This window comes from Euprymna scolopes, chromosome 31 (genome assembly GCF_053919585.1).
Source record: "Euprymna scolopes isolate OS-2025 chromosome 31, ASM5391958v1, whole genome shotgun sequence".
NCBI lineage: Eukaryota > Metazoa > Mollusca > Cephalopoda > Sepiida > Sepiolidae > Euprymna > Euprymna scolopes.
Window position 1 is genome coordinate 73,963,432 of NC_136512.1, and position 13,459 is coordinate 73,976,890.

General features: G+C 35.8%; 1 protein-coding gene across 13 annotated transcripts in view; it reads right to left on the reverse strand.

Moving 5' to 3' along the window:
- Positions 1–13,459, reverse strand: part of LOC145255819 (pecanex-like protein 1) — a 269,992-nt gene that overhangs the window by 116,708 nt on the left and 139,825 nt on the right. For 9 of the 13 annotated variants that reach the window (XM_080114531.1, XM_080114527.1, XM_080114526.1 and 6 more), the window contains one exon: positions 3,388–4,386. The exons of the other annotated variants lie outside the window; for them this stretch is intronic. In XM_080114531.1, coding sequence (XP_079970657.1) covers positions 3,388–4,386 — 999 coding nt within the window. The remainder of the gene's footprint in view (positions 1–3,387; positions 4,387–13,459) is intronic. 13 annotated transcript variants of the gene reach the window in all.

Here is a 13,459-nt window from a genome sequence, read left to right on the forward strand (position 1 = left end):
GAAGAGAGAGAGAGTGACAGAGAAAGAAGAGAGAGAGAGTGACAGAGAAAGAAGAGAGAGAGAGAGTGACAGAGAAAGAAGAGAGAGAGAGTGACAGAGAAAGAAGAGAGAGAGAGAGAGTGACAGAGAAAGAAGAGAGAGAGAGAGAGTGACAGAGAAAGAAGAGAGAGAGAGAGAGTGACAGAGAAAGAAGAGAGAGAGAGAGAGAGAATGACAGAGAAAGAAGAGAGAGAGAGAGAGTGACAGAGAAAGAAGAGAGAGAGAGAGAGTGACAGAGAAAGAAGAGAGAGAGAGAGAGTGACAGAGAAAGAAAGTGACAGAGAAAGAAGAGAGAGAGAGAGAGTGACAGAGAAAGAAGAGAGAGAGAGAGTGACAGAGAAAGAAGAGAGAGAGAGAGTGACAGAGAAAGAAGAGAGAGAGAGAGTGACAGAGAAAGAAGAGAGAGAGAGAGTGACAGAGAAAGAAGAGAGAGAGAGTGACAGAGAAAGAAGAGAGAGAGAGAGTGACAGAGAAAGAAGAGAGAGAGAGAGTGACAGAGAAAGAAGAGAGAGAGAGAGTGACAGAGAAAGAAGAGAGAGAGAGTGACAGAGAAAGAAGAGAGAGAGAGTGACAGAGAAAGAAGAGAGAGAGAGAGAGTGACAGAGAAAGAAGAGAGAGAGAGAGAGTGACAGAGAAAGAAGAGAGAGAGAGAGAGTGACAGAGAAAGAAGAGAGAGAGAGAGAGTGACAGAGAAAGAAGAGAGAGAGAGAGAGTGACAGAGAAAGAAGAGAGAGAGAGAGAGACACAGAAAGAAGAGAGAGAGAGTGACAGAGAAAGAAGAGAGAGAGAGTGACAGAGAAAGAAGAGAGAGAGAGTGACAGAGAAAGAAGAGAGAGAGAGTGACAGAGAAAGAAGAGAGAGAGAGTGACAGAGAAAGAAGAGAGAGAGAGTGACAGAGAAAGAAGAGAGAGAGAGTGACAGAGAAAGAAGAGAGAGAGAGTGACAGAGAAAGAAGAGAGAGAGAGTGACAGAGAAAGAAGAGAGAGAGAGTGACAGAGAAAGAAGAGAGAGAGAGTGACAGAGAAAGAAGAGAGAGAGAGTGACAGAGAAAGAAGAGAGAGAGAGTGACAGAGAAAGAAGAGAGAGAGAGTGACAGAGAAAGAAGAGAGAGAGAGTGACAGAGAAAGAAGAGAGAGAGAGTGACAGAGAAAGAAGAGAGAGAGAGTGACAGAGAAAGAAGAGAGAGAGAGTGACAGAGAAAGAAGAGAGAGAGAGTGACAGAGAAAGAAGAGAGAGAGAGTGACAGAGAAAGAAGAGAGAGAGAGTGACAGAGAAAGAAGAGAGAGAGAGTGACAGAGAAAGAAGAGAGAGAGAGTGACAGAGAAAGAAGAGAGAGAGAGTGACAGAGAAAGAAGAGAGAGAGAGTGACAGAGAAAGAAGAGAGAGAGAGAGTGACAGAGAAAGAAGAGAGAGAGAGTGACAGAGAAAGAAGAGAGAGAGTGACAGAGAAAGAAGAGAGAGAGAGTGACAGAGAAAGAAGAGAGAGAGAGAGTGACAGAGAAAGAAGAGAGAGAGAGAGTGACAGAGAAAGAAGAGAGAGAGAGAGTGACAGAGAAAGAAGAGAGAGAGAGAGTGACAGAGAAAGAAGAGAGAGAGAGAGTGACAGAGAAAGAAGAGAGAGAGAGAGTGACAGAGAAAGAAGAGAGAGAGAGTGACAGAGAAAGAAGAGAGAGAGAGTGACAGAGAAAGAAGAGAGAGAGAGTGACAGAGAAAGAAGAGAGAGTGACGGAGAAAGAAGAGAGAGTGACGGAGAAAGAAGAGAGAGAGAGTGACAGAGAAAGAAGAGAGAGAGAGTGACAGAGAAAGAAGAGAGAGAGAGAGTGACAGAGAAAGAAGAGAGAGAGAGAGTGACAGAGAAAGAAGAGAGAGAGAGAGTGACAGAGAAAGAAGAGAGAGAGAGTGACAGAGAAAGAAGAGAGAGAGAGTGACAGAGAATGAAGAGAGAGAGAGTGACAGAGAATGAAGAGAGAGAGAGAGTGACAGAGAAAGAAGAGAGAGAGAGTGACAGAGAAAGAAGAGAGAGAGAGTGACAGAGAAAGAAGAGAGAGAGAGTGACAGAGAAAGAAGAGAGAGAGAGTGACAGAGAAAGAAGAGAGAGAGAGTGACAGAGAAAGAAGAGAGAGAGAGAGTGACAGAGAAAGAAGAGAGAGAGAGTGACAGAGAAAGAAGAGAGAGAGAGTGACAGAGAAAGAAGAGAGAGAGAGAGTGACAGAGAAAGAAGAGAGAGAGTGACAGAGAAAGAAGAGAGAGAGAGAGTGACAGAGAAAGAAGAGAGTGAGAGTGACAGAGAAAGAAGAGAGAGAGAGAGTGACAGAGAAAGAAGAGAGAGAGAGTGACACAGAAAGAAGAGAGAGAGAGAGTGACACAGAAAGAAGAGAGAGAGTGACACAGAAAGAAGAGAGAGAGAGTGACACAGAAAGAAGAGAGAGAGAGTGACACAGAAAGAAGAGAGAGAGAGAGAGTGACACAGAAAGAAGAGAGAGAGAGAGAGTGACACAGAAAGAAGAGAGAGAGAGAGTAACACAGAAAGAAGAGAGAGAGAGTGACACAGAAAGAAGAGAGAGAGAGTGACACAGAAAGAAGAGAGAGAGAGTGACACAGAAAGAAGAGAGAGAGAGTGACACAGAAAGAAGAGAGAGAGTGACATAGAAAGAAGAGAGAGAGAGTGACAGAGAAAGAAGAGAGAGAGAGTGACAGAGAAAGAAGAGAGAGAGAGTGACAGAGAAAGAAGAGAGAGAGAGTGACAGAGAAAGAAGAGAGAGAGAGTGACAGAGAAAGAAGAGAAAGAGAGTGACAGAGAAAGAAGAGAGAGAGAGAGAGTGACACAGAAAGAAGAGAGAGAGAGAGTGACACAGAAAGAAGAGAGAGTGACACAGAAAGAAGAGAGAGTGACACAGAAAGACAAAGAGCGTGACACAGAAAGACAAAGAGCGTGACACAGAAAGAGAGAAAAAGAAAGAGTGACACAGAAAGAACAGAAAGAAAAGGAAGAGTGAAAGAGAGAGAGAGGGAGTGACAGAGTAAGGGAGAAAGAGAGACAGAGAGAGAGTGAAAGTTATGCATGCTATATTAATTTTTTCTTGTCATATACAGCACAAACAAGGAACGAAAAAGCCTACAAAGCAATGAGAGCGTAAGTGCAGCAGCTGCAGCAGCAGTGATGAATCAAAAAATTTAATTTTCAAATCAAAATTTAAGTAAAATAAAAAATTAAAACAACACTTGTAAAATGAATATTCAACACTTAAAATAAAGAAAAAACATTTTTCAATACTTTTCCTTCTTATATCAAGGGAAGAGGGGGGGGAAGTGGTAGAGGTGTGAATGGGGAAGTGGTCGTCAATTTACCTGAACTAAGAGATTCGCTGTCGGTACTGAATAGCCAATCCAGCCCCACAACACTACTTTGCTGTGATTGCATCGGCTCCGTCTTCTTCTCATCAGAATTGTGCAGAAGTCGCATAAATCGAAACATACCAGAATCCCTGTTCTTGACCGCCGAGGGCGCAGATGCCGACGCTCCAATCGATGCCTGCGTCGTCTCTACAACTGCTTGTCCCGAGATCATCCTTTGTCCATTACTGAGCGCACCAGAGAAGGTGCGTTTGTTATTTCGGATATCTTTGAGTCCCGTGAATATATCTCCCACGCTAACATCCAACGCTCCCTTACAGCTTGCCGACTGGGGTATATGCAAAGAAATAGGGTAACGATGGCCTCGGGCTGGCGGGAATGATGTTCGTTGGGACGATCGTAGTTTGTGATCCGCTCTATATAATGTCTTTTTGTCTGTACTGCTGCTCGCTGGCGACTTCTTACCGTTCAGCCAACGTTTTATTTTAGCATCTAACGACCGATTGCTTGGAGTCAAGGTCTGATATCGAAAGATACTATCATCTGTATTTGTTTCATCCGAATCGGCTCCCCCACTGTCTACATGCGCTTGACGCCGAAGCCGTTTTGGATTGTCGCGTTCCAGGCTATTCGAGTGAGAGCGGCCAAAAGTTACGAGGCAGCTACCATCTTTGGTATCAAGCGGAAGAAGCCGTGGCCTCTGACGGGAGGCCAGGGCACAGTCCAGCGATCGTTGGAGCTGGTGGTGTGACTGTGATCCGGGCGTACTGCCCGCACTTATGGCCTGACCATACCAGCTCTCGAGAGAGCTCTTTGTTCGGCGCACTGCCTTCCGACGCTTTATCTTTGGTTCAGGAGACAGTTCCGTGTCTGCATCGGCACGGTGGCAACAGTCCGGGGTCGTGTTTGAGAGCGAACTGCTTTTGCTCAACTGTTTTTCTACGTAAACTTTCGTGGTTATCTTATTAGGAATGTTTGTAGACGATTCATCATCTGAAAAAAAAAAGAAGAAACAAATACGGTTGCCAATTACCAAATACAAAATTACAAATCGGAAAGGTTTTTTTTTTTGTTTTTTTTTCGTAGGGGGGAAAGAGGGAGCAGTCTCTTTTTCTACCCATCGCATTTTATTGAATAAATAAAAAATTTTTATAATTCTTTTTTTTTCTTTCTTCAAATTAAAATCGATACAATTCTAATCTTAAATGCCCAAACTAAATTCTAATCATTTTTTTTAAAGACTTTTCAATTGTATATTTCTGAATTGCAAGGAAAATATAAGATTTGAACACAAATTTTTTAATTTTTTTTTTTTTTTTTTAATTTAAATATTAATAATGAAGTTCATTTAAATATCTCAATTGTGTAACACTAGAGCCATTAATACTTTTCAATATTATACTGCTTCACTGGGAACCAACATTTATTTTTGTCAAAAAAAAGCATACAGTTGTTTTGGCCGGAAATGTGAGAGAGAGTGTGTGTGTGTGTGTATATATATATATATATATATATATATATTAATTATAATGATGGAACAATTCCAATATTTTTCCCGATTCCGAGACAATTACCGATTCTTTAGTAAATTCCCAATTCTTTATAGAGCTCTTTATATTTAACTATATAATTATTTTTTTCCAATTACCGCAAAAACACACGTTAAATGTGCAGATATTTTCTCAAACCTAAAAATACTCTTGTAAAAAAAAAAAAAAAAAAAAAAAGTTTAGTTTTATTTACTATATAAGCTATAAGCATACAGTTGTTTTGGCCAGAAATGTGTGTGTGTGTGTGTGTGTGTGTGTACATTAATAAATATATATATATATATATATATATATATATATATCCAGGTCTGAGGTGTTCAAAAGTCGGGACTAATGAAGACAACAAGGTTGTTAAATAGTGCTCAATAAAAAGAGAAAAATTTTTAATTTTTCTATTTGGCATCAAGAGGTTCCAGGTCGCCTAATGAAGTCTCTTTGACTGAAACAGATGGCTATTTGTAGCGACTATATGTAACTGTTTACCCCCAAATAATAATATATATATATATATATATATATAATAATGATGGAACGATTCCAATATTTTTCCCTTATTCCGATACAATTACCGATTTCTTACTAAATTTTCGATTCTGATTCCTTATATTTAACTAAAGAATCATTTTTTTACAATTATCGCAAAAACACGTTAAATGTGCAGATATTTTCTCAAACCTAAAAATACTCTTGGGATGGGGTGGGGTGGGGTGTGATCTATCGATTTTAGCTTTACTGGTAGTTTAAAAATCAATATTTATTATTACTATGAGCAGTGGAAGATTTTGCTCTAAAAAAAAAAAAAAAAAAAAAAAAAAAAAAAGAACAATCAAATAAAAAAGACAAAAGAATCGTTTTTGGCATCGGAAAATAAACACAAATTTTTCCGATTAATCGTACTCAACACTAATATATGTAGACATACATATACATTTTTTGTCTTACATAAGCATTTATATGTCACTAAACATTCATATACATGCTTTGCTCAGCCAGTTACAAGTAGCCAGAGACTTCTTCAAGCGATGTTGCTTGTACAAAAGCAGAGTCCGTAACATGCTCATGCATGTGTAATGACATATTAATGTTTATGCAAGATAAATAAAAAGTATATCTTGCCCTACTTCAGTATTGAGCACTCTTGTATGAACCTTGTTAAAACTTCATTAGTTTTTTCACCTATAGAAAATATTAACCTGGAATTATATGCATTATATGCACTTAAATCATCTATTTCTTTTATTTAAATTAATTTTATCAAGAACTCTTCATAAGTTTTGATTTTGATTATGGCTGAAGGAACTCAAGTTATATATATATATATATGTATATATATATATATATATATATATATATATATATATATATATATACACACATTTTTTTAATAAATTTTTATTTCAGTTTCAATTCAAGCTAATGCACACAAGTCATATGGATATGTATTTTTTTTTATTTTTGAAATCACAACTTCTATATATATAAAAGCGAAAATGTGTGTATGTATGTTTGTGTGTCTGCTAAAAACTTTCGACAGGCTGAACAAAAATTCACAAACTTCGTCTCATATGAAAGCCCCATCCTTTGCCCGACAAATATCGAAAAATTGGCCAAAAAAGTTAATTTTTCCACCCTGAAATCACCACTTTTCTACAGGGGGGGGAGGGACGAGATCGGTTGTACGCATGCGTCAGACGACGTCATAACCTGATTTAGTTTAAATATTTGAAGAACTGATACAATTTCATGTACGTCGTATTAGGTCAGTTGGTTAGAGCGTTAGGTCATTATCTAAACGTTTTGGTTCGAATCGTGGTGTGAGTGACCACACACCCAAAAACACCCGGGTACCCACCGATTTTTAAAATTTTAATATTGAAACAGGCTTATTTAAGGCATTTTTCACATGTTTTTTTTTTTTTTGGGGGGGGGGGGGTGTATTTTTCAGAAATTTTAACGTTCGTTTTTCTGTTTTCTTTTTCAGATTTTTACATTTAACATCGTTCGTTTGCCTTACGTTAGTTTTTTTTACTTCGCTTATTCTTATGTTTTGATTATCCCCCCCCCCACCGCCACATTCAGTAGACCATAGGTTTTTACATCAGAGTTTCCTTCTGATAGATGCATACCTTAACCAACATTGAGGGTGCATCTCTCCCAGTGAATTAATGCGTCCCCAAATACCAACCTGGAAATTTCTACGGCTTGGTGCAGTACATAGCTTTCCCAAATCGTCACTGGCCAAGCCCAACGTTGCTTAACTTCAGTGATCTGTCGAGAACCGGTGTGTCAATGTCATTGTGCCGTGTGTGTGTATATATACACACACACACACACATTGTAAAATACATTTTGTAGATGCTCTATAGTCAGATATTAAATTTGGTTCTGGAGGTTTGATTTTTTTTTCTTTTTATGGAAGTCACTCCAGACAAGGCATAAAGCCACTTGATGTAAGGAACTTACAAGGATGAAAACCGCTTAAAGCAATGATAGTAGATGCCTCTTGAAAAGATCAAGACTATCAGTAGGAGGAAAACAGTCAACAGGAAGAGAGTTCCCCAAGCCTGCAGTTTTTGGAAAGTGACAACTAGAATGGGAAGTTATATTATATGGTTTTAAAATCAGACGTGTTCTGCCAGCAGCACAAAAGAAAATGCTTCCTCTTTGAATGTGGCATCAGACTTGGATTGCTACGTCTAATTCTATATTCTACATATGCTCCTGTAAATTTGTAAAACCAGCACCCTAGAAAAAATACTGTGGCCTGTAAAAAAATGCTTGGGCAGCCCAATCAAAATTTCCTAGTAGGGGCGCCTCAGGCGACTAGCATGAGACTTCTTTCTCAAAGGGTAAGAAGGAAAAGCCAGGGAGGATGGACACTCTAAAACTGCAGAGGAACATATTAGCCTAAACATGGTAGAGACACAATGTTTATCTCCCTTCCTCAGCAAGAAGATGTGGCACAAGGGCCGAGAAAGTGAGATTTCAAAACCCAGCACCCTAGAGAGAGAGTCCTCTGACCTTCAAAAATGCTTGGGCAACCCCATCAGTATTCTCCAGTAGGAGCTCCTCAGCTGACTATTAATAAACAAAGAATGATTCAATTTTAAAATAAATTGTTTGGGAAACTTGAAGCGAATGTTTAAAAACACAAGATGACAAACTTGTGGGAATTATACATGGCAATGAGCACCAATCTGTATATCTATTTATCTATCTATAATTAAGTTATGAATATAACTGTCTCTCACTATCCAAAAAGATGAGAAGGCAGATTCTGTGGGAGTGGACCTCCTAGAACTGTACAGGACCATACACTGCAGCCAACAAAGAATAAGCCACTCAATGGTTTTAACTCTGGTAGCTTTGAGGGACAAAAGAAACACAAAGAGCTCAATTACACAATGAGTCATGTTTACTCTTATAAAATACAAAATCACAGGAAATAGCCATCAAATACCTATTTGCTTTTAATTTATATTACAAGCACATCGCACAGCGTTGCTAGTTCGTAAAACATGCTTAAATATTTATTATTATGCAGTCAATTCTCTAGTGATTATTATATTACACCCAAAAGATAGTGGTGATTTCAAAAATTTTAAAAAGAGATAGGACTCTGGTACCATAGAGCTAGAATCGAAACCAAAACATTTAGCTATCAGATAAATACTGTATTTAAACATTTATGTATTAGTTACGACATTGAATCCGATTTTTTACAGTAAAATCATGCAGGCATCTTATTTAGATTTAAATGTATGTATGTGTATGTATATATATATATATATATATATATATATATATAATTTCCCCCTTTTCCCTTGTACATATTTGTGAATTATTCCATGGATTTCAGCCTTTGGATTATTTTGGACCATCTTCCAATTACGGGATTTCCTTGGGTTTTACTTGTGCAAATGGAAATTCAATTAATTTTCTTCAAGCTATATTTTTGGATTTTACCGTCATTGGATTATTTATCTTTCACCAGACTATCCATTCACGTGTAATCACTTTTTTCTTCACCATATTCCCTCTGCTTCACTTTTTTGTTATCAAGTAAGATCTTTGACTTACTTGTTGTTTCATCAAATACTTTTGTATGCAAAATCCGACCCTCTGATGAGAAGGAAAGTATTTCTTCCTAACTCCATGGATTAAGGACTATCCACTTATCAAGTGTTTCCTTTTCAGATTAAATATGTTTTTAACTCTTTTTCAAAGTGTTTTTTTAACATGTTTTATTAACTGTTTGCTCCTATATATATACACACACACAAAGATTCAAGCAAGCAAGGATGCTGGAATGGTTCACAAAATTTTATAATTAAGATTATCAAGAAGCATTTCTACTTATATAAAGAAAGCACTTTGTGTGTGGGAGTTGGTTCCCTATAGACTACAAAAGGGTTGGCCAGATTTTTTATTATATTTCACACTAATGTACTTTGTGCCCAAGAGTGTTCTTAAACAGGTTTTATATCAAAATACATCGGTTAAGTATTGAAAATCGATAATCAAACAAATACGATTTTGACAAAAGTTAGTACTTTTATACAACCTAACATTACAAGTGCATTTAAAAAGTTTTATTACTGCACAAGCAGAAGGGCCTGGCATATAAAATCAGCAGTAGGTTCTGTGATAAAACAGGTGTGCATTTGAAATTAATGTTTAGAGCACAATCGAACCATGATACCTGACGTTTACATCTTAAACTTTAATTTAAGCTATTATATAAAAATAGCTTCATAAAAATCAAAAGTTCTCTACAGTGCAATGTAGACTATAATGTATTGTGGTCTAAGTCTTAGCAGGGAGGCATGTGAGCTTCCTCCCAGTGCACTATGGTAGGTTCTCGAATAGAGCAGGAAATCAATTAATTTGATTGGGAAAAAAAAAAGAAAAAAAAAAAAAGAAAAGTAAGATGACAATAAAAGTATTGGAAGTGTAGAACATTCAATTCCGGGTAGCGTTGGGTTACCTTGCTAGTATAAAATAAGTAGAAAAGCATGAAAAGTCTATTTGAAATAATAACATGAATAAATCTGTAATGTCAACCAATATTTTGGTTGCGTAACCGACCTAAATGACCAAAACATTGGTTAGCTTTAAAGAAATGTTTCTTATTTCAACTAGACTGTTTAATACTTATCCACTCATTCCATATACTAACCATTATACTTTTTTTTGAAGTTCCTCATATTTGGGATTTGTTAAATGAGGATTGATAATTTGGTGATTATTTGATGTAATGGATAAAGCGCTAACTAATGTCAGTTTTAAGTGACAGTTTTTGGGAGAGGGGGATGCGGGTCAATCTTCAGTACAGCAGATACTAAGTATAATATAATTTAGAATTACTTAAAACTTCTTCTCGGTCAAGGCTGACAGAATGAGAACAGTCTAATCCCATGAATTAAATGAAGGATTTGACTCAAAATGTTGTGTAGATGTCAGAGTTTGAGAAGATGCACTTAAATCTCCAAGTTTATATATATATATTTATATATACACACACAAAGAACAAGTAGTTAATAAAACATGTTAAAAACACTTTGAAAAAAGAGTTAAAACATATTTAATTTTAAAAAGGAAACATTAAATAAGCTCTATTTCCTATTTGGTTTTATCGAGCTTTTAAATCTGGTAGAGATTACTTTATAAACATTAATTCTTTAATATTTATAATTTACTTCAGTTTTGCCATCTTGGATCATTTTGGCCAACTTAACTGTAATTCTTATTTTAGCTGAAGGCATGGCCTTCGGATCAAGATCGAGGTGTAGTGTCTGTTCTTCAGATGCTGCACTTCAATTTCTTGTTCTCTGTCAGTGGAGGAGAAATCTTCACGACTGAGACAATTTTTATTTTTGTTCCTTTTCCTAAAAAAAAGGACCCTGGTGTCTAACTCTGTCCCGTGGGGAGACATTGTAAATAGGAACTGTAATTCTTATTTTATATATATATATATATATATATATATATGATTGTTTTATCCTTGCAGATGATTGCCATCCTGACCAAAAAATCCCCACCATCAGCCCCCTCATAATTCATCTCCCATGGCCACATAGGTGACTCTTCAAACCAGCAGCCGATTTACATGGCCTGAAGCAAAGAGGACATATGAAGTGTCTGCACTGGGTTAATCGGACCACTCTGTTGTATGATGTCCCTGTGCACAACCATCTGCCTCTTTAGAACAGCAGCCGACTTGCACTTCCTGCCACAAACTACAGAGATGGTCTCATTAGGTCGTGGAGGTAAGGATACGTAAGAGCATCTTTTGTGTCACTTCATGTGGTTCACATATCCAGCTTTGGACAGTAGAAAGCAACCACATGTTCGACACTTCCAGCCAGCTTTACGAGCTATATATATATATATATATATATACACACACACACACACACACACACACACACACACACACACACACACACAGGGTGACCCCCCCAAAAACAAAAGCTAAATGGAGGCCATCTAGAACATATGCTGTAGAATGGAGAAAAAAAGGCCAAAAGACCCTAGTGTTTTGATGTGATGTTTTGAATATAATAAACTAGTTATGATCAAAGTTAAATTTCATTTGGACAAAACACTAAGAAACGGGGCCTAATTAGAGTTGGGATCGTTTTTTGGGGTCACCGTGTGTGTGTGTGTGTGTGTGTGTATAAATAAAAAATGAAATCCAAGAAAAATTTTATTTTCAAAAGTGCACAATATTAGATCTAAAAAAAAAAAAAAAGATCTACAAGATCTTTTAAAAGTAAAATCATAAACATCAGAAAAGGCCCTATGCTGATCAATCTACATTTTGACGATGTTAACAGTCTCGTCATGGGTTCTACAATAGCTAAAATAATTAAATGAGTGCCCGCCTGAGAAATAGATTAGGCTGGTAGAGACTTGTCTAAACAAACATGTTTTAATTGGTGTTAGTTTGCCAAAGGTCATCTTTGCTAATAAAGACTTTAAATAGCCATTCTTTAATTATATTAGTCCTCATAGAACTGACAAGATGGTTAACAGCATCAAAATGTAGATTGATCTGCATAGGGCCTTTTCTTATGTTTATATATATATCTCAAAATAATTATACTGTAAAATTATAAATCATTTATATTGATGATTTTGGATGGTTATGTTAGTGGCGCATAGCATCTGATGACAGGCTGTAAAAAAACAAAAACAATAAAAAAAAAGCCATTAAAATTCTGACTATATGTCAATGTGACTTTTGTTATTTGTTTTTATGTATATTCTCGATGCTGCTGAATGCTCCACTGATATATGACTAATAAAAAAAACAAAAACATATACACAGATAACTATATATAAAAAATATCAGTAAAGGGCTGAAACAACTGTATGCTTGCATAGTCAATAAAACTAAACTTTTTTTTTTATATAAGCATAAAAATGAATAACTGTTCCCAGTGAAGCAGTTTTTACAAAAGTATTGATAGAGCAGGTGTTTCATCAAGCTATCTAAATGAAATTTGTGTTAATATTTATATTGGAAAATTTTATTTCAATAGTATATATATATATATATATATATTTAGTGTTTAATATATTTGAAGTTGTATTCCTGTCTGTTCAATTTGATTAATATATAGAAAAAGGTACACTGCTTCATAAATAAATTGTAATGCTGAAAGCGAACTTTAATATACTTTTATTTCTGAATGATTTCTATATATATATATACTATTCGTTCAATTGGAATCAACATTGAAGAGGTTTATCTCATTTGCATGTTAAATTAAAGTTTATTTCAATAATTTGCTCTAAATTTTTTTTAATGGAAATCAGTAACAGAATTGTTTTAAGTATTCTATTTATAAATATTATATAAAGTTGATTAATTTATTTTTAATTTTTATTATAAACAACGTCAGCTACGTTTAAAAATGGAAGTAAATTTTTTATTTGACATAGGAGTTATTTCCCTTTAAGCTATGAAATTTTTTCCCCTGTTAAATTTCATAGAAGAAGATGACTGTTTTGTTTCCAAAACTCCAAAATATGGTCAACTTTCAGGAAAATCGTAACAACTTCGGATATTTGGTGTATCTTAAATAATATGTGCCTAAACCTTCCCTTCGGCAATATGTTTTTACTTGGCAATGCCGAGTATGCACAGCTAGTATATAAGATAGAGTTTAATTCGTATGATGTATGGCAGCTATACCAGGAATTTTTAAACTTTCTATAATTAATACTTCCAAATGTTGAGTAGGTTGAAACAAAAGCTTGTTCATTTTTATCCGTTAAAAATAAAATATTTCTTATATATATTTTCTTTCAGTGTTATCTAATACAAAAATTTAAGTGACATTGTTTCTAAACTTATTGCTTAGTTTTTAAAATCATAAGGCCTCTCGGTGCACAAACCTTCTTTTATAAGGATATTTTTTTTAAATCTAAAAGAAATCGTTGGTATTTGTAGCCATGTAGCAAATAGATTTTTAAAAAATAGTTCCAAATAACAATGATCTTAGATT